Source organism: Rhea americana, unplaced genomic scaffold (assembly GCF_003343005.1).
Source record: "Rhea americana isolate MKP2758 unplaced genomic scaffold, rheAme1 scaffold_499, whole genome shotgun sequence".
Lineage (NCBI taxonomy): Eukaryota > Metazoa > Chordata > Aves > Rheiformes > Rheidae > Rhea > Rhea americana.
Genome location: NW_028186644.1, coordinates 95,644 through 119,925, shown reverse-complemented (window position 1 = coordinate 119,925; position 24,282 = coordinate 95,644). Strand labels below are relative to the sequence as shown.

Genomic DNA, 24,282 nt, shown 5'->3' with positions numbered 1-24,282 from the left:
CCGCACCCGGCCAGCACACAGATACGTTCTTTGAGGTCCTGTATGCCAGCGGGATCAAATGCTCAGTGCACCACATTAGCTGAACATCTGAAACTGCTAAATCCTCGGCAGCCCTTCCGGATCCAGGTGCCGTGCAATTTCTAGGTTAAAGGCATCACGAGCTGCTGCTTCTAGGCCCTTTCTGTTGAATTCTGCCTGCTTTGATTCACTACAGCTGCTGAAACAGTTAGACTTGGTTCAGGCATGTGCGTGGAAGGGAGCTCATTTCATGCTTGGAATTGTAATTATGTTCTCTTCTTTCAAGCTGCCAGCAGTAAAAGATGTCTTCCAGTGCGTATTATCTATCTAAATAAGCTGTAGTGTTTAAATGTTTTCTTATTTCATTTTAAGAATGGCAAAAGAAATCATGCTTACTCTTGCACTTTTTGTTCTGGAACAATTAATTCCCTCTAGGTCTCTTCCATGATTCAAGCACACTTGTTTGCTGTAAGAGGCAGCAATGTTATGCTGCTTTTAAATAGATATGCAAAGGAGACAGTTCTGTAAATATGATGGATATTGCCCTGATTTTCCCAATTGGCACGGGTATCTTCTTGCTTCTTGTGCACTTGAACTGCGATAGACGTCTAGTGTCTAAAATCTATTCCATCTCAGTAATCTTTTATACTCTTAATATTAGCAACYTAATTTTAGTGAATTTCTATCTTAGTGTTTAATATACCTGAGCAAGAGGTGGAATACAGACTAATTCTATTGAATTAGCTGTTTCTGCCCCGAAGTTTTCCATGAAGAACTGATCCTTTTCAGTGTACCAACAAATAGCAGGCATTTCAACTATGCTCCAAGTTTAGGACATCTGAAGGCTACAGATGTGACATTTCAGGCCTGTAGGTTTCGGTATCTCACTCTTGATACTATCAGCTACCTTTTGGTGGGTGGGTGGGGTGGGTGGAGGATAGGGCAAACCACAGCAAGAAGACTGACCATAGCTCATGCTTGTGGGTATATGTGCAACTCAGATCTGAGTGCCATTCTAGTTAGCAGCTATCACCTTTTTCCTGTCCTTCCTAAACTTGCATCTTAGCACACAATTGTGTATTGTCAACTCTGTAGTTGGTTCCTCTTCCCCTCCCCCTGGGGTAAGTCCTCTTCMTTGAGAGCTCGTCTTCCTCCGTTCAGTAGGTGCCCGGTCCTTGGGGAGATACAGTATTTCAAAGTCYGAATCGGAATCCACAAAAGCCGGCTCTGCTCCTCTTCCCCGATGGATGAGAGTCCGGCTGACTGCAAGGAACAAAGCAAGTTCTCAAGGGGCGGACGCCAACCTTCAGGACAGTCCTTCCTCGGTGTGTTTGAGGACTAGTGCAAGGCACCGCACTGGCTCACTCGGGATGAGCTTCCCTGTGCATCGTCCTTGCACACCTCTCTTCCTCAAACGTGTGTGTCCTTCTGGTTTGCTTTCTGCCTGCATTCTCTGCATGTGCTGTGACCTAGGCACGCTTCTTTAGAGCTGAAGTTACGCGCTATGGTCCTGGTCTTTTGATTTCCTTACAAAGATGAGTATGGTCTTTATATGCAGCTATTGTGACTTTTCTCTGACTTGGGGTGCCTGGAGGCAGCATCTGATCTGCTTTCTCTCATCTCTGGAGTCTGTCTGCTCATCTTGTGGTCTCGAGATGAGAGTGCCTGATAGTCATTCCCATGTCTTTGTGATTGACTGGAAGTCGCAGTAGATAAATCTTTCATGACTGGAAACCACTTAAGCCACAAGGTGGCTAATGATCACTGGTTATTAGCGGAGAGGGTTCTACCAAACAATCAGAGAAAATGAGTGGCGTGGCATATAATTTATGACTTCATCCCAGCACTGGAGGGCAAGCCAGTGAGAATAGAAGCAGTGAAAGAATTATATTTTAAGGCATCACGATAGCTAGTGTCATTTATTGCTGGAATGTGTGGACAGATCCTGAGTCAAAGCCCTCTTAGGGGCAGTGCCAAAAGCAAGTATGAAAGAGCGTGCAAGAAAATGAAAACACAGTATGTGGCCAAATCCCTGAGAATTTTCTCACAGTGGGCAAAAAGAATATTAGAAGATTTTTGGGGGTCTTCATCTGATGGTAGAGTTTACAGATTCTACTCGCTGTTTTTTGAAATCCCTGCCTGCTTGGGGTTTGTCGAAGCTTGTAGATTGAGTAGTGCCTCTATTGAGTTAAAGGCATCATCAATGTGTAGAGAACARAATTTAAAGAAACCTCTGGAGCATTCTTTTTGGAATGAATTTTCTTGTGCTAAATGGTTGGTTGCAAAAAATGGTCATAGAATTATCTCCAGGTTTATCTTCATTTTTGCCTAGCAGTGATACATTGCGTAGGGAAGATCTGTTACCCCTTGGAACGTATATTAAAAATACCTGGGCAAAAGTCCAGTTGCTCTTCAGCACAGTTATACCTACACATGCTTGTGACAGAGAACTGAAGTTAACTCTAAAGGAGAAAAAAAATCTAGAAAAACATTTTCTTTGTATTTTTTGTAGTAGTAATGCCTCTGAAAGTGTTAATCTCTAGTCACAACTTGGAATTCAGTCTGATCCCCAGCAGGGCTTTTTCAATTAATTCCTGTCAGAAATTTTGCTTCTCCTTACAATAATTTCAGGTCCCCACCATGGCCCAGCCTTGTTTACGGGTTTGTATTTAAAGTATGTCATAGGCCTTCACATGCAACTTCAAGGTAACCTGCACAGTTTAAGCACACCTTAAAGTGTTCACAGAGTTGGTATGTGCACCACACACCTCCCTTCAGCTGTTCCCCGCAAAGCTTTCTGCAGTGGGCTGTGTCAGAGCTTTATTCCCTCCTGGCCCGGGAGAAATTTGGTTTTGGACACAGTAATTCCTTACCATGAATAGCTTGCTTTGAGAGGGAAGTGGCAGATGTTCTCACTTTAGTCTGTGAATGACAGCTACTCAATCAAACATCTGTCTTTTTGCTAGAATTGTCCCCAAACATTAACATGCTTGAAAACCCATCTTAATACAATGTAGGCAGTCGTGCCAGTGCCTGGCGCGCTGGCTGGAAGCGGCAGCAGCTGACGTTGGCGTTGCTGTTCGGTGAAGGGAGCTGGTGGCCAGGGCGGCCGCGGYGCAGGAGAGGAGCGGAGCTGCTGCGCTGTGACTGTCCTTTGCACTTTGAGCACCTGAACAGTATCAGCTGTTTTCTGGTTTTTGATCAGTCCGTTTTCTGTGTGAACCAGCTTGTTCTTGGCACTGCAGCTGACCCATGCAAGTGCCTCGGTGCTGGTACTGAGCGCAGCAGTGCTGCAGCTATCTGCTCGGGAGCTTTCTCTGGGCTTGGGGGAGTTCCCCCAACGTACGCTAGCTATTGCTCCCTTGTCTTTTTAAGTAGTTTGTCTTGTATGGAAAAATCTTTGTTAATGGGTTGGACTGGGAGAATGCAGGCCTGTCTCTGAAATTTGTTGGGCTCGGGTATCTCATTCCTTTGTCAGATCTTCCAGAATGAAAATTTTTGCTTTTTGCCTTCATTGCTTTACAGAGAAGGCACTTTCTCGTATGGTTGCTTGGCTTCTTTGTGGTAAGCTTTAAGTACTATTATAAATTGCATCATACTGTATTTGAACAGCTGTAGAAAATCAATCAGCAGAGAGTGCGCAGGAACAATTTTTTTTAAGGTAGATCTTTTTCTATGTTCAGTTTCAACTGCTTGTGCTGGGCTTCAGGAGGGAGAGAGCTATGCTTGTGAATCAGCTGTGTAAATCCATAAAAACTTTGAGAAAAGGAAGAACCTCAACTTCAGACTTCTTAAATTACAATATTTGTACTATTCCTTACCTTTTAAACCAACACATTTGCCTGTTTTATGACTCCAAGGATATGAATGCTGACTGTCCTCAGGGTCTGGGCTAGGGCTCTGGGTATTGCGTACTGCGCAGATATGTCCTGGTGTGGACCCAGGCAGTCTAAGGTAAGTGAGTCTACTGGTCTATTTATTTTCAGGGTTTGGTAACCTAAATTCTTAGGAACTAAAATTTTGTGCCAAGCCTCTACTATAGACTCAACTGAAAAAAAGGAAGCCATTAATTTAATGAAACTGTTTTGCTTACATCGTTTTACAAATCTGAAACAAAAACAATTCAAAACAAGGTTTTCAGAAGTAGTCKTCTTTATTTTAAATTTTCCAGGCTTAGTCAACAAAGAATGTGACCTGTTTTGCATGCTTTGCACTTCATTTTTCCATTATAATGGAAGTAAAAGTAATACATAAGAAGTTAAGAAGAGATACTCATGCTCATCTGTGGTGTTCGTTGCTGTTGGCCTGGACTACTGTAYTGTGGGCTCAGCTAACTTGGGTTGTGAGCTGGACCTTGCGTCTAAAATACTAAACTTCAATCTTTTCTTCAGACGCATTTACTTGCTGTCTTTAGAAAAGTAATCCTGACATTGTGTGCAACACTCCTRCCATGCTACCTGGGTGCAGATTCTGCACAGATTTAGAAAAATACTTCGGTGGTGTTGGAGAGAAGCCCTGAGAAATGGAGTTGGCAGTCATTTTCTGTAGAGGAGGGGAGTGTGTAAACTTAGTCTAAAGATAATTTATGGTTTCTAAAGCTGCTGCTGAGTAAAACTTTCCAAAGCTGGCTTCTGACCTAGCTGTCATCAGTGCTAAAACTGAGAACAGTCATTTTAAAGTAGCGTTTTTAGTTGTGTTGGGGGGAAGGAGGGAAATGAGCTACCTTACTTCTAAAATGTTTAATCTGCTATAGTTCTTGCAGTGCATGTACAACTTCTTTCCTTCAGATGTGGATTGCAGTGTAGCTTGTTCTTTAGCTGGACCTAGACTGGCTTAAACTTGGTTTATCACTTAATTTATCACTTTATCTTGCACTTTTATATTCATTTTAGTAGAAAATCTGTTGCCAGGAAAGTATAATAAAACTATTCTCAGCTGTCTTTCTGTATAAATAAAACCAGACCTAACTGCCTTCTGCACTGCTGTTGCTGCGGGGGCATGACAGCCCCGGGAGAGAGGACTTTGGGTCGCATCAGGTTGAGTTGTTGGCAAGGTCACGGTGTGTTGGCCAAAACTTGCAGAGCGAGATGTTGGATAGCAGAGGAAGGCTGCTCCTTGTTTTTGCAAATTAGCAGATGAAACCCTACGTAAGTTGCTAATCCAACAGAAGGAAACTGAATTTAAGAGGAGCGGTGTGCTCTGAAGCCTTCTGTAGCTTAATCGGCCTGAGCGGGCTCAAACCCCCTCTCCCCCGCAGGCAGCGCCTGCGTCTTTCGGGTGCGTTTGGCTCCCTGGCAAATAGTTTTTGTAACACTTCAGAAACTGTTCAGGTTTAGAAAGCAGAGTTTGTGTGCCCTGCCTTATGTTTTTGATTCTCTTTCAGAGTTTTTGGTTTTAGCAGCCCTAAAAAACCAAAATCCTCCCAACAAACCGAAAAAAGAAAAGCCTTTCAGTGACTGCCGTACAAATTGTGCCTTATCAGCGCGCTGGTGAGCGGCCGTACGGAAGGCGGCTGGCAGGCTCGATAGGGGCACTTTGGAGTTTCAGTTTATGAAATGATTGATAGAATGGGTTAATGAAAGTTTGTTTTTATTTGAACACAGATAATCAAGAAGGGCTTACCAACCTTTCCCTGTTACTGGTTAACTGAATTTCTTTTCGTAAAGGCCAAGCTTCTATCAATTACTAACCAGGAATACTCGCGGAAGCGGCTGGGTTCTGATAATGCCCCCTCCCCTCCCAAGCTGGAGACAGGTAGTTTTTCATCTTTTCGGGAAACTAATATGGTAATTCTGACTTCCCACAGAACTTCTTTTGAAGAAACACTGTGGTGATGCTGACTGTATTCCAGAGTTTTCCGTATTAGAAAATAGTTTGTTTCCCTYCTTCAAGATTTTATCCATTTAATTTTGCTCCTGATGGAGAGTTTGCAGTAACAGGAGAACCGTAGGTTATGGTAAAAAGTTCTGTGTTTCAATTCAGTGTAGAAGCAGCGATCATACAAACAAGTTTTGGTGGCGCTCACAAAACACAAATACAGTGGTGTTAATTTACATTTGGTACTAAGCTGGCTCGGGCTCGAAAGGGTGAATGAGCTGCCTAGACCTGTTGGAGAGACTCGCTTCCTAGGGAGGACAGGTTTGGATTCGGTCGTGCTGCGGGTGCGATCGCCCCCGAAGCCCTGGCGCTGCGCGGGCAGAGCGGGCCGCCACCGCGGCACGCGGGCGGCCGAATAAATGCTTTTCTGGCAGGCGGTGGGTCGTCCGAGTCCTTTTGCTCTTCTCTGTTTGCAGTATGTTTGGATTCGAGGCTGGAGCCACGTCCGAAGCCTGGGCCACGAACAGCACGAGGGTTGTTGGGAAAGGGGGCGCGGGAGGAGGAGGGAAGATGAAAAATTACCCATTAAAAATAAATCTGAGATAGAAGTTTGTCTGAAAAGACTTGCCAGCCAGAGCTGGAAGTAGGAGGCTGGATAGAGAGTAAGAACATAGTTTTTATGATTTTGTGAATAATTTTCAGGTTGAAGAGTCAGAGTTCAGGTTTCTGTTAAGATCGTGGGGATTTTCCCCTAAACCAGTAGACAAACTTGCCCCAAAGGGAGCTCGCACACACCTGAGGTATGGCAATTTCTCGTAACACGTTTCCTTCCTGGCAGTAACTGAATGCACATCTGCTCGTTTAATTAACGTAGCGTCATAGGAGGCAGCGAAGCCTTTTCAGAAGCACTTGTATTTTCAGGTATGGCGGGTCTCAGYAGACTATTTACTACCGTTTTTCTGAGCTAGTTGGTGCAGGAGGGGCCTGCTGGCTGGCGGGTGCTCTTCTCTCTCCTTCCGGGACGGGCGAAGCGCGCGCGCAGTCTCACCAGAGCCCGCTCGCTTTCCAAGGGCAACCTCCCATATGGGCTGTATTTTCTTCCCAGTCTATGTTTTACTGTTTTTAAATAGTGCTTCACTGCTTTTGAGCATGACCACGTTATCAAACGTTTCATCTCCAGTAAGGTGTCTGAACTGCGGTGAAGGTAAGCGCTGCGGTGCRCGCGGCAGCCAGGGACTCCCTGCTCGTGCCCCGGCCCTTGCTGTTTCCTGCCCCCCCCGCCCCCGACTTTCTTCCATCCCTTCTTTTCAGGACACAAAGTGACAAGTTATTTGTGCTCTCTGCTCCATGCTGTGATCTCTTGCGTTTTGTTGAGAGCACTTCAGTCTTTACTGTTCCCCAAGGTAATGATGCATAGTTATTAAAAAAGAAGCAAACCATTGATTTACTGCATTTTAGGCTTGGCCTAGCAGGTCATCTTTGCAATAAGTTTTAACAAATAATTCACCATCAGTTACTGTCTGTAGCGCTGGTGTGTCAAGGGTGCGGTGGTTGTGGTGGAGTGCATGGGAGCTGCGTAGAGGTGCYGCGGAAGATCTGGCCCCCGCTGTTCCTAACAGGTTGTTACAATTGTCACCCTGTTTTATGGCTCTCGGTAACATCCTGCCTGAGTAAACGCATGATCTCAGTGCACGAGTGTCTCGTTGTGCAGGAATACGTAGAGATGTTTGCAGTGGGCTGGCCTGCAGGTTGTAAATCCATGGGGACTTCTAGATGGGGGAGAGCAAGAAGTTGGGGAAGTGGCTTTGCTGCAGAGAATGTGCATCTGGRTGAGTATTTCTTATGTTTTAATCTGCAGCGTTTAGGATTAACTTGCTTTTTAGTGCAAATGTAATCCTAGTCTATAAAAGCAAGTCCCCTTGCAGTGCTTTTCCTGCCCTCTTTCCAAGGCGGCCGCATGCTTGGCTGGGCCGAAGCAGCGCGCGTGCGGCGGGCGAGGAGCCGGACGCGCCGAGCGGCCGCCGCGGGGGAGAGGGGGCGGCCGTGCCCCGCCGCCCTCGGGGGTCCCGTCTCTCCCGCTGGGCTGCCGGAGCCCCCGCCTCTCGTCCGGGCGGGGGTGGGCGCAGTGCAGCTCCGGGAAGCCTGGCTGAAAGCGCGCGGGACGGCCACGGRTGCGTTGCCCAAGGTCTGTCCTAAGCCCGCGTTCAGCTTGTCCCTGCGGCTGCATGCATCTTCGGRTTGAAGTTTTGTGTCAGAGCTCGGCACTAGCTGGCGGTTTCTGTTTCTACTTTCCTTTTGCTGTAAATGTACTGTCTAGAAGTCTGCTTCTTAAACAAAACAAACCCAATCCTTGCTCCAAATCTTAATTTCCTTCCTGGTGACATGAGAGCATCCAAATCCACTGGAGCTTTCAACGGAGAAAATAAAGTTGCAATTGGAGGTAGAAGGATGGACGTAGGGGCCACTAAGAGCTTGTGTTTTCAGTGAAAAATGTGCGCTTCTCAGGATTTGCTGGCAGTGGGATATGCTTTGATTTGAGCATCGTAAATAGAAAACTACTTGTGGTCGAGGAAGGTTAGAGTTAGGCTGGACCGTGCTGCTGCTGGTTGCGCTGTGCACCTCTGCTGCGTTGCCACCGTTTGATCTGCRCCCGCCCCTTGACAGGGCCCTGGGYGAGAGCCCGGCTCTTCACACGCGGATTTTTCTGAAAAAGCAAACGAGCCCCCTCGGCTTCTGCGTGCGAGAGGCAGCAGTCGCACGGGGCTTGCAGCCTTGGGCGCYGGCGGCCGTCTCCGCCGCCCGGTGTCAGCCCGAGCGCCGCCGCAAGCGCGGGAGCACGTAAACGTGTGAAAACAAGCGTGTCGGCGGAAAGCGACCTCGGGCGAGAGGTTTGTATGAGGAAAGTTGACTTCCGTGGCTGTTGAAAAAGTCCTCCTTTAAAAAAAAATGGGTTTCTTACTGAAAGAGTGACTTGAAATACGTGTTCTCCTCCTGAAGAGCTTTAAAACGTCACACTTGAAATAATAGACAAATTGAAGCTGAAACATTACATTTTTTCCACAAATGTGGACTGGCTCCAGGACCATAAAAAGTTTGGAAAGGTTGTAAAACATATGTTAAACTATTTTTTWACTTGAGGTACCTCTAGACATACTTCTTTTCAAACAAATTAAATATTAGCTTGAAAAATCACCCTTTTGGGGAAAAATTTAGTAATTAAAGAAACAGAACGTTTCTTTCTTTGCAAATGCTAATTAAGAAGACAGCACAGCAGCATAGCTTATAAAGTTCTAAATATACAAATTAGTAATTGCACTTAAAGTGCGTGTTCCTTTTGAAAAGCAAATGTTGACTTACTGGCAGAAGCAGCTCCTGTTTTTTAATAATATATTGTGGTATGTACCTTAAACTGACATTAGGAAAATAAGTGATGATAAAATTAAAAATCTTTGCAAGAAACTGAAGCGTATAGCTTATGTTGATTTAGTGTCTTTAGTCTGACCAAAGGCCCTTATTTCATAAACTAACTTAAATGACAGTTATTAAACCCCATACTACTTTTGTACTGGAGGTAAAACAAATGTGACTTATGTGAATGAACAGTATATTTAAATACAAAGTATTTAAAAAATTATTTAAGCTAAGCMTTACTTGAAAAGGAGGATAAACTTTAGACCTCAGCATAGCATATATTAATGTAATTTAAGTGTTAAAGCCAGTGGGCCYTTCTCAAAGTTTTGTGAGTTGAGATGCATCTTAAATTATACAGGAATTTGGGGAAAGTGTCTCCCAATGTGAGATTGACACAAGCTGTGTAAGCGCCTGTGTTATGTCTTGTGCAAAGTATGTGTGTGGGGTTTTTACAGTGAAGTCAATTTTGATACTTAATTTTTTTTCTGAATGTCAAACTGTTTTTGTGCAAAATGATCTTAAGTGCTTTTAGTTTTGCTCTAGCTAGCAGGTGCAYGTAACCTTTTTTCCCCTTCTTCCACTGGCTCATTCAGTCTTGGCCAACCTTGCGGGCGCTGAAGAGCGGGGCGAGTTTTCCCCTTCGGCCAGCCCGTGGCCGCCGCCGGGCGGGAACGGGCGCGCGCTGGGGGCGCGAGCAGGGCTCTGGCGGAGGCCGGCGTGCCGGAGCCCTCGGGCGCCTCGCCGCTCCGTGTCTGGGCAGAGGGTATCTTGTAAGGGTCCAGCAGGGTATGGTGTTCGATGCTTACAATTCGTGCTCTTTTATTAAAACTCTTGTACGTTTTCAACAAACTCCAGTTTCCATCTGAAAGTGCCTTCCAAAGGAGGAAGTGCTTTCTTAATAAATGCATTTCTGCACTGCCTTGGAATGCATGCATGGTGTAGTCTCTGTAAATGTCATGCTGTGTCATTACTGAAATACAGATATCGCGTATTCTTGTTGTCAAAATGGGTCAAATCCMGTGCAAAAGCTTTGGGATTTTGTGGTTATCTTCAAGATCTGTTGTTAGTTGATGCAGTACAAAATTTTTACGGGTAAACAGGTAAACTTCTGAGTCAGCAAACAAATTTGAATACTTTTGCAATCATCATCGAATTCTCTGAAGAAACCTGCACGAGGCCATTTGTGTTGGGCCAGGGTTTGTCTTCAAAACTGCCTCAGGGACCCCGTGGCGGGGAGGGAGCTGAACGCTGGTTTGTCTTGGGTTCGTAGCGGTAGTCGTAACCCTRACCATCCTTCCCTCTGCGGCTCTGCTGAGCAGAAACGTTGCTTGTCAGGTRCCGCGCACAAACCGACGAACAAGCACTGCTTCACGTATTTGAAGGGGGCAAGGCCAGAAACGTGGCCTTAGCTGTGGCCTGTGCATCTACTGCTGCTTCTCCTCCTCTCCAAACACCCTTTGTGCAAAGACTGGCCGCAGTTTTACAAGCGAGACTGCGGAAGCACCCAGGAAGCCACGGGCRAGTGAACAGCTCGTGGGCTGCGAGCTCCAGACCCGGGCGTACAGCGGAGAGGGAAGGTTGTCTTGGCCTTCAGCACCTTCTTCTCCGCTTCTGCTGCGGCCCAGGAAACTGGCCTCCCCCCGTCGCCCCTGTCCTGTAGCCGCATCCTTATGCTTTAGCGTAAAACAGTCTGTGGGTGCCAGCTGCTAGAGAATCGCTGACGTTACGTCTCGTTCTCCTCTACACATTTCATAGTGAATTTTTTTGTTCTAAAGAGGATTATTGAAAAGCTGCTGACTTCTTTGACACTGTCTGTTGTAACACTAATCAGTGTTACATGGTTCATAACGTGGCAGAAATGGAAAGTTTTTCAGATGGAAGTTCATGCTCAGTTTTGTTTTATCTTAAAAATACGATTTCTAAGAAAAAAAAAATCCAAAAAGCATACCTGTCATGTGGTGGAACCGATAGTAACACTGCGTTAGGAAATCCCGTACTGCATACGAAGAGCCAGCCTGCTTTGAGCCGTGCTCTAAAGCGCGGGAAGCGTTGCCCTCCGTGGTGTCTCCCCGTGCTGATGGCATGGCGTTTAGAGCCGCCTCCTGTCCGTGCCAGATTTGATTGCTGGGATAGCTCGCCAGTTTGACGTGTACAAACTTTACACCTGTCCTGAATATTGAATTTTGTAAGTGTTACAACATTAACAGGCCATAGCAGGTGTCTTCAGCTCAGTTATGAAAATTTAACATTCAAATGAACTTATTTTAAAAAAAATCTCCTAATGCCTGTTCACGATGGTGAAGTTTTGCATTTTAAATTCCTTTGCTAATACATTCCTTTGCAATTSAGTGCTGCGCTAATAGTTCAGAATGACCAGGAATAAGCCTCAAAAATAGGCCTCGAATAAAGTTTCTTAGATGGTAATAGCTATTGCTAACTGCTTAGTCCAGTTTTAAAGGGTGTTGACTGCTGTCTGTCGTAATTGCAGTGAAAAAGGCCATGCCTGTAACGCACAGGGGCTGGTTTCGGACACAGAGCTCGTGCGCTCGCTCGCTCTCTAGCCCGGCAGCGGTACTCGGCGAGGGTGAGGCCGTTGCTGATGCGCTTGCGTAAAGGAGAACGCCAGCCCCGTTAGCAGGGCTGGAAGCCGCTGTGAGCTCGTCGGGAGCGAGCCGTGGGCCGCGGCGGACTGCTGCTCTGCGTGCTTTGGACCTTCTTGCCCGTTGCACGGGCAGTGTTGCACGGGCCGAGGAGAAGAGCAGTAGCTGCGAGGTTCCTTGGCCRTAGCTGTAGCTCCGGAGAAGCCCTAGGATGCCGGCCGGCGTCGCTGCACCATCCTTTCTCCAAGGAAGGAGCTGGCTTTAAGTTTGCTGGTGCACCAGATCGTTGAGCCGTGTGCCGAGAGCGCCAGTTCGGCACTTCGGGAAGATACTGGCTGCAGATCCCAGTGTGGCTTTGGCTTTATCTGTGTTTTCTGTTTAAGCACTTTTTGGAGTAAGCGGATGGGTGTTCTCTGTGTGAAAYGCCAGCATTACTAGTATCCCAATAGAGTACTTACATAATGGGAGATTTTGTTAATATGTTAGCTCTGTACTAGAAAAAAACAATCATTCCTACTGATGRCTACGCTTGTCATTGGGGCTTGGGGCTGACTTTCAGCGTTTTTTGTAACCTAAACACAATTTAGTTGACTTAATCTTTGAAGGAAATGTAGAAAAAGCATACTTAAGACTTTATATAGTAACCAGACCAACCAGTTCAGTTGTCCTACCTCCCTGGGAGGAATTGCTAAGGAGCTTGTTAGTCTAGATGCTTCTAAGTACGGAATTTAAGGTGTAATATGGTTAACCATTTACACGTGAAAGCTTGCATTTTAGCGCACCCAGCAAAGAGGGCAGATTCAAAACTGTTTAAAGAATTGTTCACAAATGAGCTGTTTCTTCGAGAAAAAGACTTTGCTTTTTCTGATCACTTTGCTTTCAGAACTGTCTGTTCTTTAGGAATAATGCCAGGAAAAAAACCAGCCATACATTTTCTTAGGGGCGAGGAGCGTTCTGTGAATGCAGTTAACGTGCTTCAGAGCAAGTGCTTTTATTCTGAGAGGCAGCTTCTGTTTGGAGGGGGAGAGTTAAAGGACTCTAACCCCCGAGCAGGCTGTTGGTTTCCAGTGCTCCTGCCTTTGGGCTGTCCAGGAGCAGTTGTGGGTGGCAAATTAAGGCAGCCAAGAGGAAGGATGGGGAGAGCTTTGTGAAAACGGACAGCGTCCCGTCGGAGTTAGCATGCTACGCTCGGACGGTAAGACGCGTCCTCGGCGGAGCCCCGTCCTGCTCTCGGGAGGGACCGAGCACGTGTGCGCTCGGCCGAGGAGCGCTGCGGGGCCCGGTCGCTGGGCTGGCGAGGGAGGTGCGCGGGGCGGCGCCGCGGGGGCCGCTCTGGGCGGGCGCCTGGGCCCGCGCTCGCAGGAGCGCGTTTTCGTCGGAGGGTTCCCTCGGTAAGGGTTAGACTCGCGAGCGAAGAGCACCAAGCCTTGTGGCAGCATACGGCAATAGCTTCCAACYGTTTAGTTACTGTAAGAACTACGTTACTTTCTAGTCTAGCTGTGGTGCAGCCTCTAACGCTGTGTGCTGCTCGTTTGCTCACAGAAATTGTTCTTGATGAGTGTTGTTTACTCTGCTGTAGATTAAGCATTCAGGGGGGTGTACACACACACACACACACACACACACACACACGTATATAAAAATAAAATCAGCATTCTGGTCCTGGTATAGCTTCGTATTGCCGGAGTTTTCAGTTACTCTCTTTGTGTGCAAACTCGTGCAGCTATTAAAGAAACTTCCCCAAACCACATGATTTCTCATACTGCATTGAAGAAAAAAGTGTGAGGAGGGGAAAGGTATCAACAATTTCAAAGGAGAAGACTCTTACAGACTGTTCTTTAGAAGGTTATCTTTAAGTGCCAGATCATTACAGTTGTGAAAATTGTGTAAAATTCAAAATAGCCACAAGACATTGCAAGTGTATTGTAGAAAAATTAAGGTAAGGAATATGGTCATGAAACAACAGCAATCAAACGTAGAAGGTGATGAAGCAGTTTTGTTTGCCATGGCTTCTGTTTTTGATTTTACATGGTGCTTAGGTTTAATGCAGCATCGTTTGAGTTTGGTTCCCTGCGAGCTGGTACCTGTAGCCTCGCCCGTCGGTACCTTTCCCACAGCCCTGCCCGGRCCGTCGCCGCTGAGGAGGCCGGACGGGGGCTCGTCGGGCAGCGGCTGCGCCGGGGCAGGACGTGGCGGCGGGGAGCCGGCCGCCGGCGCGTCCGCTCTGCGGAGCCTCCGCTCGCCCGAAGGCCCGGTCCGGGCAGGCTCCCTCGAGGAGGAGCTGGCCATGGCTCTGGCAGTGCCGCACGAGCGTGGCTGCAGGCCGGCCGGAGCCTCTCGGCTGCACCGCGGCAGATCGCCTGAGCTGGGCGCAGCAAGCAGAGCTGCTCCTGTTCTCAAGGCCTGTGAGTGTTTGCGCTGAATTAAGAAAAAATCCAGTGCCTTTTAGCTTTGTATTTTTGGTGCACCTCAGCTGTCCGGTTGGGCAAGTCTGCCGGAGCCCTGGAGAGCTGCGTTTCCTGGGGAAAGTTAGGAAGTTTAAAATGACGCTTCCCTCGCCTGCTGGTGTGCAGCAGGATTGACTCGGGCCAAAGAGGGGTGAGGTAGTCACGGCCTCTCTTCCTGCTCTGTCCAGGAAACCAGAGGAGAGGAATTTTTCACATCTGGCAATAGCAATGCGTTTTTTTTAAAGGCAGAACAGCTTTTCACTGATTTTAATTCAACAGGATCCGACTCAGTTCTGCCTATCCTGCTGTTGCGTGATCTGACTCAGGCCTGACTAACAGAGTTGCTGCRTTGCTTCCTTTTGCTCTTGGGCAAATTTCAGAGCCCTTCCTTAGACACAGTTCGGCTGGTGGTAGCTTTCCTCTCTTCTTGGCAGCGTAGTCTCGGCTCTGCGTCTCCCTCGTTCGTGAGTCACTTTCATCTGTTTCAACAAGTTGCTGATCCTGGGCAGCAGTGCAGCCCAGCACTGTGCTGTGGTGCCCTTAAAAGATAAAAACAAATAGTGTTTCCTTACAGATGTAATAAAAAACACTTAGTTTAACTTAAACAGTGTGATCTGACTTTTACCTAAATAAATGTTGATTATAGAAATATATTTATTGGGATTGTGGAAATGAAGACCTTTTCCACATGTTGCAGTTCCTGTTACTAGTCTTAGTTTTCTCTAAACCTGTCAAAAATTATATTCCAAGTCTGTTTTTTTCTGCTACAGTGTAGGCTTAGCTATTTCTCATGCGTTGTGCTGGCGTGACTGTTTGTGGCGCTGTGCTTGGAATCAGGTTAGAGCTAACAGATCCTTTAAGAAAGAGAAGGGAACTTTTTCTGGCTGCTTTCGTGTCTTTGCAGCTGAATTCGTTCCTGGATGCGGTCCGTAAGCCTGGCAGCTTGGCGCAGGGGGAGCAGTAACGTGGCACGGCCTTGCCCTCGAACGAGACGAGGGGCGGGCTGGGCTGCGCCGGCACCRCTGAGCAGTCGTCGTGGGCGGCTGCGGGCTGCGGTCTCGGGTCGATTTTGCCCCGCTCAGCAGTCCTCCATCTTAACGCTGCTGTGCGGGTCAACGCTGGGTGGTCGTGGTCGTTTCCACCTGACCCTTCCCGATGTCCCCATCTTTTAGAAATGTGTCATTTTGGTAGAARTCATCAGCTGATAAAGCAATTACTAATTCAAGGCATTTTATCCTTAATTGTATTCTGTAGAGAAAGGGAGGTAGAAGCCACCTAGATCTCAAAGGAAGGTCAAAGCAGAAACCCTTCCTGTAGGAAAGTAAGGCTTGCTAAAAGGGGTCCTTAAAGATCCTGCAGTTATTAAATGCCAGATGCGGTTTGCCAAGGCTCTTGGCTGCGTGCTTTCAGTTAAATGATCCGCTCAGTGCAGGCTTGAAAACAAAGCTAAAACCTGAAGGTACTTGAGAATATTGGTGATTTCGGAAGGCCCTGAAGATCCCGTGATTATCCCGGCTAGGGAGGGTGCCTCTGCTCTAACCTGCCTGCTCCCCASGCTGGCTGATGCAACTGTCTGCCTGCCAGTTGTGTAATGGTTTATGCATGCATGGCTGCTGCAGTGCGATCTGCAGGGACACATCCTGGCAATTAGTTGTGCTTTTCTTCTATACTTAAAAATACCTTATAGGGAAAATGAATCAAATTGAGTCTGAGCTTCTGTGGATGCAGTGACAGAAATAGCAAATGTTTTTATTATGAAGTTGCTGGCAAGCGGGAGGAGTATCTGCCTTCACTTTAGAGGTCTTTTCTTTTCCCTCCTCTGTGCAAATACTTTTCAAATGCTGTTATATTTGGAAAATTGAGTTCTTGAAATGAATTTCAGATTTTGAAGACGTGTCTGTGTTTTACTCTTCCTCAGAGCAGCTGCGGTAGTGCTGTACTCAGGAAACCGAGATTTGTAGGGCAAAGTAACCTTTCCTCCGGGGCGGCTGATAGAGGCAGTGCGTGCGCCTGGTGGGAGGGCCGGCCGGCGAGGAGGAGTGGGGGGCGAGGGGCTGGGCCTGCGGCCTCCCTCCTCCCCCCGGAGCCCTGCTCCCTCCGAGACCGTMGTGGGCGGCTGGGGTGTATTCCCGCTAGAAATTAACTCGGCCCGGAGCTGCGAAGCGTGTTCGCGCCACTTTGGTAAGCTTCCGTGCACCTGCCCGGCGCGCTCTGCAGCCCCGGCGTCGCGGAGCTGCTCGGGCCGGGGCCGGGCGGCGTCCCCCCGTGTGCCGCGCCGTGCTGTGCCGTGCCGTGCCGTGCCGCCCGGGGGTGGGAGGGCCGCCGCGCGCACGGCCCTGCCGTCGCATGGACTTCCCCTGCAAAACGAGACGGGAACGAAAATTGCTTCCAGACAGTTGTTTCACGCAGGCAGGAGCAGCTCTCCTGCTCGAGCTGCTTCAGCAGCCTGATTGTCATTCACGTTTCCCTTATCTAGGTTAAATACAAAAGGATATAAATATCTGTGGGGAGAGGAAGGAGTTTTAGAGAGCTGCTAAGACTCTATTAGCATGCCTGCCTCCTGGAAATTGGATAGTGGTTCTCAGGGTAGCTAAAAATGCSTCTCGAACAAATCCAATATAGAACATTGTATAAGGATCTCGGCTAGTTTTGAGGAACTTTCTGGTTACATTTGCAGATAAAATTGAATTCTCGTTCAGAGTTTCCTTTTTGGGAAAACTTTCTGTGTAATGTTCATCTTCTCCCAAGTATTTGTGACTTGTCTTGTCTTAAGAATAACTTTGTGCTGTGTGTGTGTGTGTGCTGGGAAAATGTTTGAATATAGGAGAATCTAGTATTTTTTCCATGTTTATTAGGTACAGCTCAAGGAAGGCATGGTAATACAAAGTTAACTTCTTTCTCTTGCCGGTTAAATAGTAACACAGTACAGGTTTCTAGATAAACATGGAAATTAAAGTTCAGTGGGGTTAATGCAAAAGGTAGAGTACAGACTCAGCTGAATTGGGTGTACCGTTGTGAAGTGCAGGTATTCCCATAAGCTGTTTCAAGGCTGATAAAATAAAGAGCATGCTGTTAAGTAGCACAAGCTTGCCCTTTTTGGGTGGTTATAGCATTACTCGTTAGAATTTTTTATTTGTGAAAATTGTGCTACTGCTGCTACTTCTAAATAGTTTGTGAAACTTGCTGTTTGTTCTTGCTTTATTAGGCTTAGAGAACTTGATCTGAAATTCCTTTTGTGAGTGTTTGCAACTGTTACAAAGCACAGTAGTTAATTTTTCAGTAAAATTTTAAAACTCTTGCRAAGATAAGAAATTGTGCCATTTCTTTCTTGTTCTGGTGGGAGTTAATTCCCAGCCTTAAAGCACTCAACACTGTGTTACTTAACAAGGGTTGCACAATAGTATTTCCTTAGTGGCAACTGCAGCATCAGCAAAACACGATCACGTTTGTTGCTGGCAGAGCCTGGCAGTGCGGTGCAGGAGCAACATGCTGCGACTCTCCCTGGACACGCCGGGTCCCTGTCCAAGCGGCAGCGGGAGGTGAGCGGAGGCAGGCGCAGGAGCGAGGGGATGTGGATGTCCAGACAGGGAGCTCTTCCCACRTAACGAGAGGTTGAGTTGCCTGCAGAACAAAGTATAGTCATTGAGGGGAAAAATTGCAGAGGGGGAAAGGGAGGGGGGTGAGAGTGGTGGTTGTGCGATGATAAGGAAATAGCTTCTGCAGACAACAGGAAAATGGCAAGCAAACAGCCCCATCTTCCCCAACCCACTGAGCGATGYGTGCACTGGAAGCCCATAGTAATGAGGTTAATGTAACTAGCTAAACGTTACTTTCTTATTTACACATATGTACTTTGAAACTTGTTGTTAAAAGGCGGGAGGGGAGAGCTCCCCTGCTGCGCTTCATGCTTTTGTACCAAGCATGCGTTAGTATTTTTTGTCACCTGTTGCACTTGATCAGCTYTTCGATAACCTCAGGGTTAAGGTACTGAAAACAAGTTTGAGATCGATGCATCCAGAGCAGCTTTGCCCTCCTTAGGAGGCAGGGAAACATGGTGATGAGGTTGTTGTTAACAAGAGATCTGTGACAATAGCTGCATCTGAAAATCCCCGTTCTTGCACTGCTGCTGAGAATGGGGATCCGTGGCTGCAGACCTGCTTCCAGCGTTGTGCTCCTACCTGCGAATCGGCTATTGAAAACTAAATACCAAGCAAAGTCCTGCTGTGGGCAGGACTGTCTTTRAGGGGATGTTTGCTGGCTTCAGCGGGCTCTGCGTGGCTTTGCAGGAAGCCTCGGATGAAGTCCCCCGCGCCGGGTCAGGCGGTCGCTCGGCACAGAAGCCCATTGTGCTGCGAGGGGCCCGGCTGGCGCGGCCCGGCGCGCCGCGTTSAGAGTGCCTCCCCCTCCAGCAGAGTTCCCCGGTGGCCGCAAACTCCAGAGGGACCCGCTGAAAAGGACATAGCCTAGGTGGTTAGTCTCCCTTTTGCCTTCTTGTGTTTCCCTGTGTTTCCCAAGTTATGAGAAAGCCATTATCCAATCTAAGTAGCGAGTCTTGCACCAAGTTGAAAGAACCTTAATTTGTTAGTTTAAAAAATAGAAGGGAACTACCAGCTCACTTACAGCCTTGGCTGTGGGAGGATCCGGGGAAGCTCCTGTTCCCCTTAATGCCACTTGCCTCAGCTTATTTCTGCTCCTCTGTATGGTCTGAAGGTGCTGGCTGTTGTGTAATTCCAAATCTGCTTCATCTGGATGCCCTTACGAAGACCACAGTGCAGCAAACGTTTAAAGCAGACACCACTGAAAGGAATAAGCTCATCTCAGCTGCTCTGCCGGCTGTGCTGGCATGCAGGTTTTTGTGGCTCAGTGGCAAACTGGACTGGGTTCCCCATCTGGGTTAAAAACTGACTTTCTGGCCTCCTACGTATCCAGCTAGGTAAGTTATCTAAGAAAGCAGTTGCAGTATTGAGCTAACAGCTGTGTTGGGCACACCCCCTCAGCTGGGTTGTGCTGGGGGAAGAAGCTGTGTAGGTGACAGAGGAGCCAGTGGCAAGATCATATCCAGGGCAGATGTGGAAACATCTCCTGAATTCCAGCTGGTGTTTCATTAATTGGTATATTCTCCTTCAGAATAGAGTTGAGCAAAAGCCTTGAGCGCTGGTGGCCACTGAACGCTGGCCTGTGCTGTTCCAGATCTGCCTGACTTGGACCACATCTTCCTTGAAAGCTATAAAAAAAAACTTAATGTTGTCCTTGCCCCCAGTGCTAGCACCAGTAATGGACCCAAGCAGTGTACAGGCAGTGCTTGGAAAGGGTCTAGCTTAAATGACTGCTAGAGCAACTGACAGTTGGTCTGGTAGCGCGTGTAGCAGAGATGTCGTTGCTAGTAGCTTGTAGCACTAAAGCTACAGTTGCGTGAACGAGGTCCTGGGGCTCKGGTGGGAGGTGGGTGTCAAATGCCGCCTGTACGCTGATCGAGCACTTTGCTGGGTYCTGTAACTTACAGGATACAACAGCAATGAACGGCAGGGTCATTCCCAATCTTTAACAATAATAGCAACAACAAGAATAGTAACAGCAAGGGACCTCTGGAGTAAGAAGTTCAGCTTAAGATACCATAAACTCTGGGCTGGATGCTGGAAGCTCTAAAAAGGGAGCTCRGAGACAGTCTCAGGGTACAGGAGGCCTCTCGTTCTAGCTCTGTCTAGTTTATTAGAAGAACTGTAGATGCTGTTGAATGTCAGCAAAGTTTTTTATTTGCCAGTATATAGAAGTTCGTTCTAGCAGTTGAGAATCAGCATATGGTGCCACGTCAAGCCCTCACGGTGTTTTTGGTTTGTAAGCAGTGTCTCTTTGAAACAGACCATCCTCTTTAAGTCAAATCGGTATTAAGCAAAGCGTCAGGCCCGAGGAGGAATCTGTAAACACTGGTGGTATGGACTGGCTTGGGCACATACAAATGCATCTGCTTGTGATGAGGGAGCGTGTGGACTTCTTGGAATCCTTTCCAGTCCTACACAGTACTGGAACTCTCTGTTTTAGATGATTTTTAACCAGTTTGCATAGCCAGTTTCTTAAACAAAAACATGAAATGCATTTATGAGCATGTATGTCTTCTAGCGATTGGCAGTAGTTTGTCATTGGTTCACACTTACTAACTTCCGAATCCTGGCTTTACCCTTCTTTAACTGGAACCCTTGGCTGACCTTTCAGCCGCCAGCCCCGATTCCTCACCTTCCTTGGCCGCCTGGGCAGGTGGCTGCGGGATGTGCGCATGCTGCAGGCCTGTGCTTTGGGAACAGATTAGTCCGTTCCTGGGGTGAAAGCCCTCGTCCATCTTCCCTGCACCATCCTCTTTCTCTCAGAACTGTGCTTCGTCTTCATGGTCTGCTGCCACAGCCGTCTCTGAGTTCCTCCGTCAGGCCTTACAGGCTCCGTGCGAGCCCGGCCCGAGCCTGGCCTGGCTCCCTGCCCCGCTGCATCCGGGCAGCGCTCTGTTCCGTGCTTGCTTCTCCTTCCTGCCTCTTGCTCAGGCTTCTCTTCCCGGCCGCATCCTCTCTGCCAGGCCAGCAGGTTTCTCAGACTTCCTTTCATGCCAGCGTAAACTCTGTTCCTCCTGGTTACTGAACATGAGCCTTTCCTCTCTTTGTGTGTGACGTATTGACAAATACAGATTTTTTTCAGAACCTCCCACCTGCTGTAGTAGCTTTCTCCTCTGCAGGCCTTGGGAAGGCTGCTGCCCAGAGCTCCTTGCGGGGGGCGGCTGCCGGGGGCCGGCGCAGCTGCCCGGCTGCGCTTGGTGRCGAGCAGTGCTGCCTGTCTGTTCCCTTGGCAAGTTCGGGAAAGCTGCAGCGCTCGGAGGTCTTGCAAATCAGGCAGTAGCTCACAGCTCTGGTCCCAGCCTTCCCTGGCATCTCCCATACGTCTGGCCTCTGCCTTGGGGGGGAAGCTGGCGTGCTGGCGAGCAGCAGGAAGGTAAGAGGTGCCACTGAGCCCCTAGGGCAGGTGGTAGGCAGGAGGCTGCTGAAACACAGTGAGGAACTGCTAAAAAAGAATATATTTGGTTTTATTGATTTTTAAGGTCAGTTCTCAGAGATACCTCTTAGTGGTTCTAATCCAGTATGTGCTTACCTGATGCCTGCCATCCAGGCCGACCAAGTACTTTACAACTTTGGTTCTTAAAATGAAGTTTTACATTCTCAGTGCAGCTTTTCTGTCTGGATGTCTTTTGAAAGTTTTTAATGTGTGCTTAAGACTTTTTTTTTAGTCAAAACATCAGTCAGCGGATTCCACCTGAGTATTAAGATGAATCAACAATATTTGAAAGTGGGTGTAGCTGCTTCATGGGATTACGTRCATGATGCATCGCTTTTCACTTGTAACCGGGTGAAATTTAGCTCTGATCGCTGACTGCAGACAGCTCAGGATTGTTTGTACAAGGGCTGAACCAAACGTATGTTGCTCAGGTCACTTTGGAATCTCTTCTGGCTGCCTGTGGTTAGCTCACGAGCAGAGCTTTGAGGGACGTTGCATGCCTGCGACCGCCGACGCGCCGCCCCCACGGCCAGCAGCGCTCCGTTCGTGAAGTCGGCTCAGAGCGCGGGGATGCTGCTGCGAGTAACGCTACGAAGATGTGGATGTGAGAAGAACGACCCAGACACTTGTCAAACGCTTAGCATTCTTCTGAAGAGCTCCTAGACGGCTCTGCTGCCGACGGAGAGCTCCTCTGCCGTTGTGGCAGTGTTGTGTGGAAGCAGGGCTGGGATGGGTGGCCCTGCACGTGCGGCCCTCGGAGGCACTGCGGTGTTTCCTGTGCACTCGTGTTTGGCACCATCCCTCTGCACRGGGCAGAATCGGTTCTGTAACTTGCCCCAAGCGTCTCTGTTCGTGTGGCAGCGCTAGGGGAGACTGTAGGCCAGGCCAGGCACAGGCTTGTTGCGTCAGAGACCGTAGTTCGAATGCTTGAAAAGAAAATGTCCGCTACTCCCCCCCACCAAAAGAGGGGTGAGCATGGCTCTTTTCTAGCTGCTTGGTTTGGGTTGGTTGTTGCACAGGATGGGTGACCGAGGGAGGTGGAGCTGCCCGTYTGGGTGACCGTGCTGGCTTGCAGTGTAGTGCGTTTTGCCAAGTGCTTGTCTGCCTAGCACGGTGATAGCAGCAGCAAAATAGCTCAAGCCTGTTCTGTGCTCAGGCCCCGAAGAGTTTAGCTTCGTGGGACCTGCTGTTCCTAGCATGGGGCTGTAGCCAGGAACCAGCGGGGCCGCGGAAGCGGCAGCTTCTGTCACTCTGCTTGCAGAAGGCAGCCAGTCTCTTCTAGGCAGCAGAGTTTCAGATCGATTAAACTGCTACTTCATAAGTGATATACTTGATAGCTTTCTGTGTTGGAATTACTGCACTTAATGCAGCGCCCAGCAGGCGAATGTAAATTTTTAGACGAGATGGTATCAGGCTGCAGGTGAGGGGTGGGGGGATGTGGATCTGCTTTGCAGTCGGATCAGCGTGGAGGAGACTTGCAGAAGCTCCTAATTGTATGCGACTTGCTTGATCTAGGTTAGAGGAAAGGAAGGAGGAAAAAGCAAAGGTGTAACTTGTTGCTTGTTTTGCTGTTCTCAGCACACTGTTTCCTGGGTGTCCGGGCAGAAGTGAGGACACCTCTCGAGTCGGTAGGGACTGGCAGTTTAGTTTTTTTTAACAGGGAATTTCTCAAACTAATGGGAAAAACATGGAACTGCTCAAGGGAGAATGTGACTGTGTGGGTGAGGCATGCGAGGAAGGCAGAGCAGAGGTGGGCGCCCRGAGCGGCAGAGTAACGCAGAGCTGCGCTGCGGGCAGTCAGCAAGATAAGCTTGATCTCCTGGAGCTGGTGGAGCAGCTCAGACGGTTTGGGTAGAGCTAGGATGCCAGCGAGGCCCAAGGTGAGACTGGCTCGGGAGGGATAGCCCCTCTGCAGSTCAGGAGAGAAGGGCTCGATAGCTGTCCTGTGCTTGCTGAGCAGCTCTTGGCGTGCAGGCTAGAGACTTGTGACCTGGGTGTTATCCTGGACGTCAGCTTGTGCAAACGCATTGCACGCCCTGCTCTGAAGCGTGCGGTGCGCTCTGCGAGGCCGCTGCGCAGAGGAGCGTGAAGTCAGCGCGCGTGGGTGGTTTGCTCGTCGCARCCTTTCTGCTCTGAAGGGAGATGGTGCCGGGTGGCACGGGGAGCGAACGCTCCAGCAGGAGAGGATGTAGCAAACACAATATTGGGAAAGATGAAAAAACGAGTGGGTGGTAATGAGAAGGAAGAGGAGGAGACAACCCAGGCAATGAAGGAAAACAGGATCTTCTGTAAGAGATGGGAATACTGGAACGAAGCCAGGAAGGAAGCCTGAGAAAATGGAGCAAGAGCTCGGAGGGCCAGCCCAGCCTGGTAACTTCAGCAGGTATGCCTGGCGTGCAGCTGCAGGCGGCTCTGTGAAACGTCTGAAAGGCCACTGAAAATGGGTGACACGCATCRAATAATTTGACTGTTTTTATTTGACTTAAGCTTTTACTGTCTTTAAAAATTGGCCTTCTCTGCGAAGGAATTCGGTGTGTGCTGTGGCTGGTCTGGGAAAGCAGGAGCTGACCTTGGGGGGGTCCGTGGTGCAGGTAAACGCTGGTCTGACGGAGAGAAACGGCAAAATAAGCTCTGGGAAACCTGCTCAGGCTTCTCGGTGCTGAGCGCTTTTCTTTTTGGTGGGGGAAGGCCAGCAGCGTCCGTAGAACGGAACGGGGGGATCGCTCGGAGTCTGTGCGTGTCGGGGCCGGCGGAGGCCCGCGCCTCGGAGCCGTGCCCGAACTCGCCCCGGGGGCAGGAGGGGCCCCGTGGCCGCGGGAGCCGTCTAACCCGGTTAGCGCTGGGGGCCGAGCGCTCCCGGGGCGGGGGAGCGGGCTGCTGCTCGGCCACCGCCGAACCCATTGGCTAGTAAAAATAGAGCGGCTCGTGGCGTCAGCGCCGGGCTGCGCGCCCGGCCC

General features: G+C 48.7%; 2 protein-coding genes across 3 annotated transcripts in view; one reads left to right on the top strand and one right to left on the bottom strand.

Moving 5' to 3' along the window:
• The window catches only part of SPG7 (SPG7 matrix AAA peptidase subunit, paraplegin), a 97,699-nt gene extending 83,564 nt beyond the window's left edge, over positions 1 to 14,135 (bottom strand). Inside the window, exon 1 of the mRNA XM_085317350.1 lies at positions 13,953 to 14,135. Within this exon, the coding sequence (XP_085173476.1) occupies positions 13,953 to 14,135 (183 nt within the window). The remainder of the gene's footprint in view (positions 1 to 13,952) is intronic.
• ANKRD11 (ankyrin repeat domain 11) overlaps positions 1 to 24,282 on the top strand; it is a 155,588-nt gene that overhangs the window by 35,676 nt on the left and 95,630 nt on the right. The window lies entirely within an intron of this gene.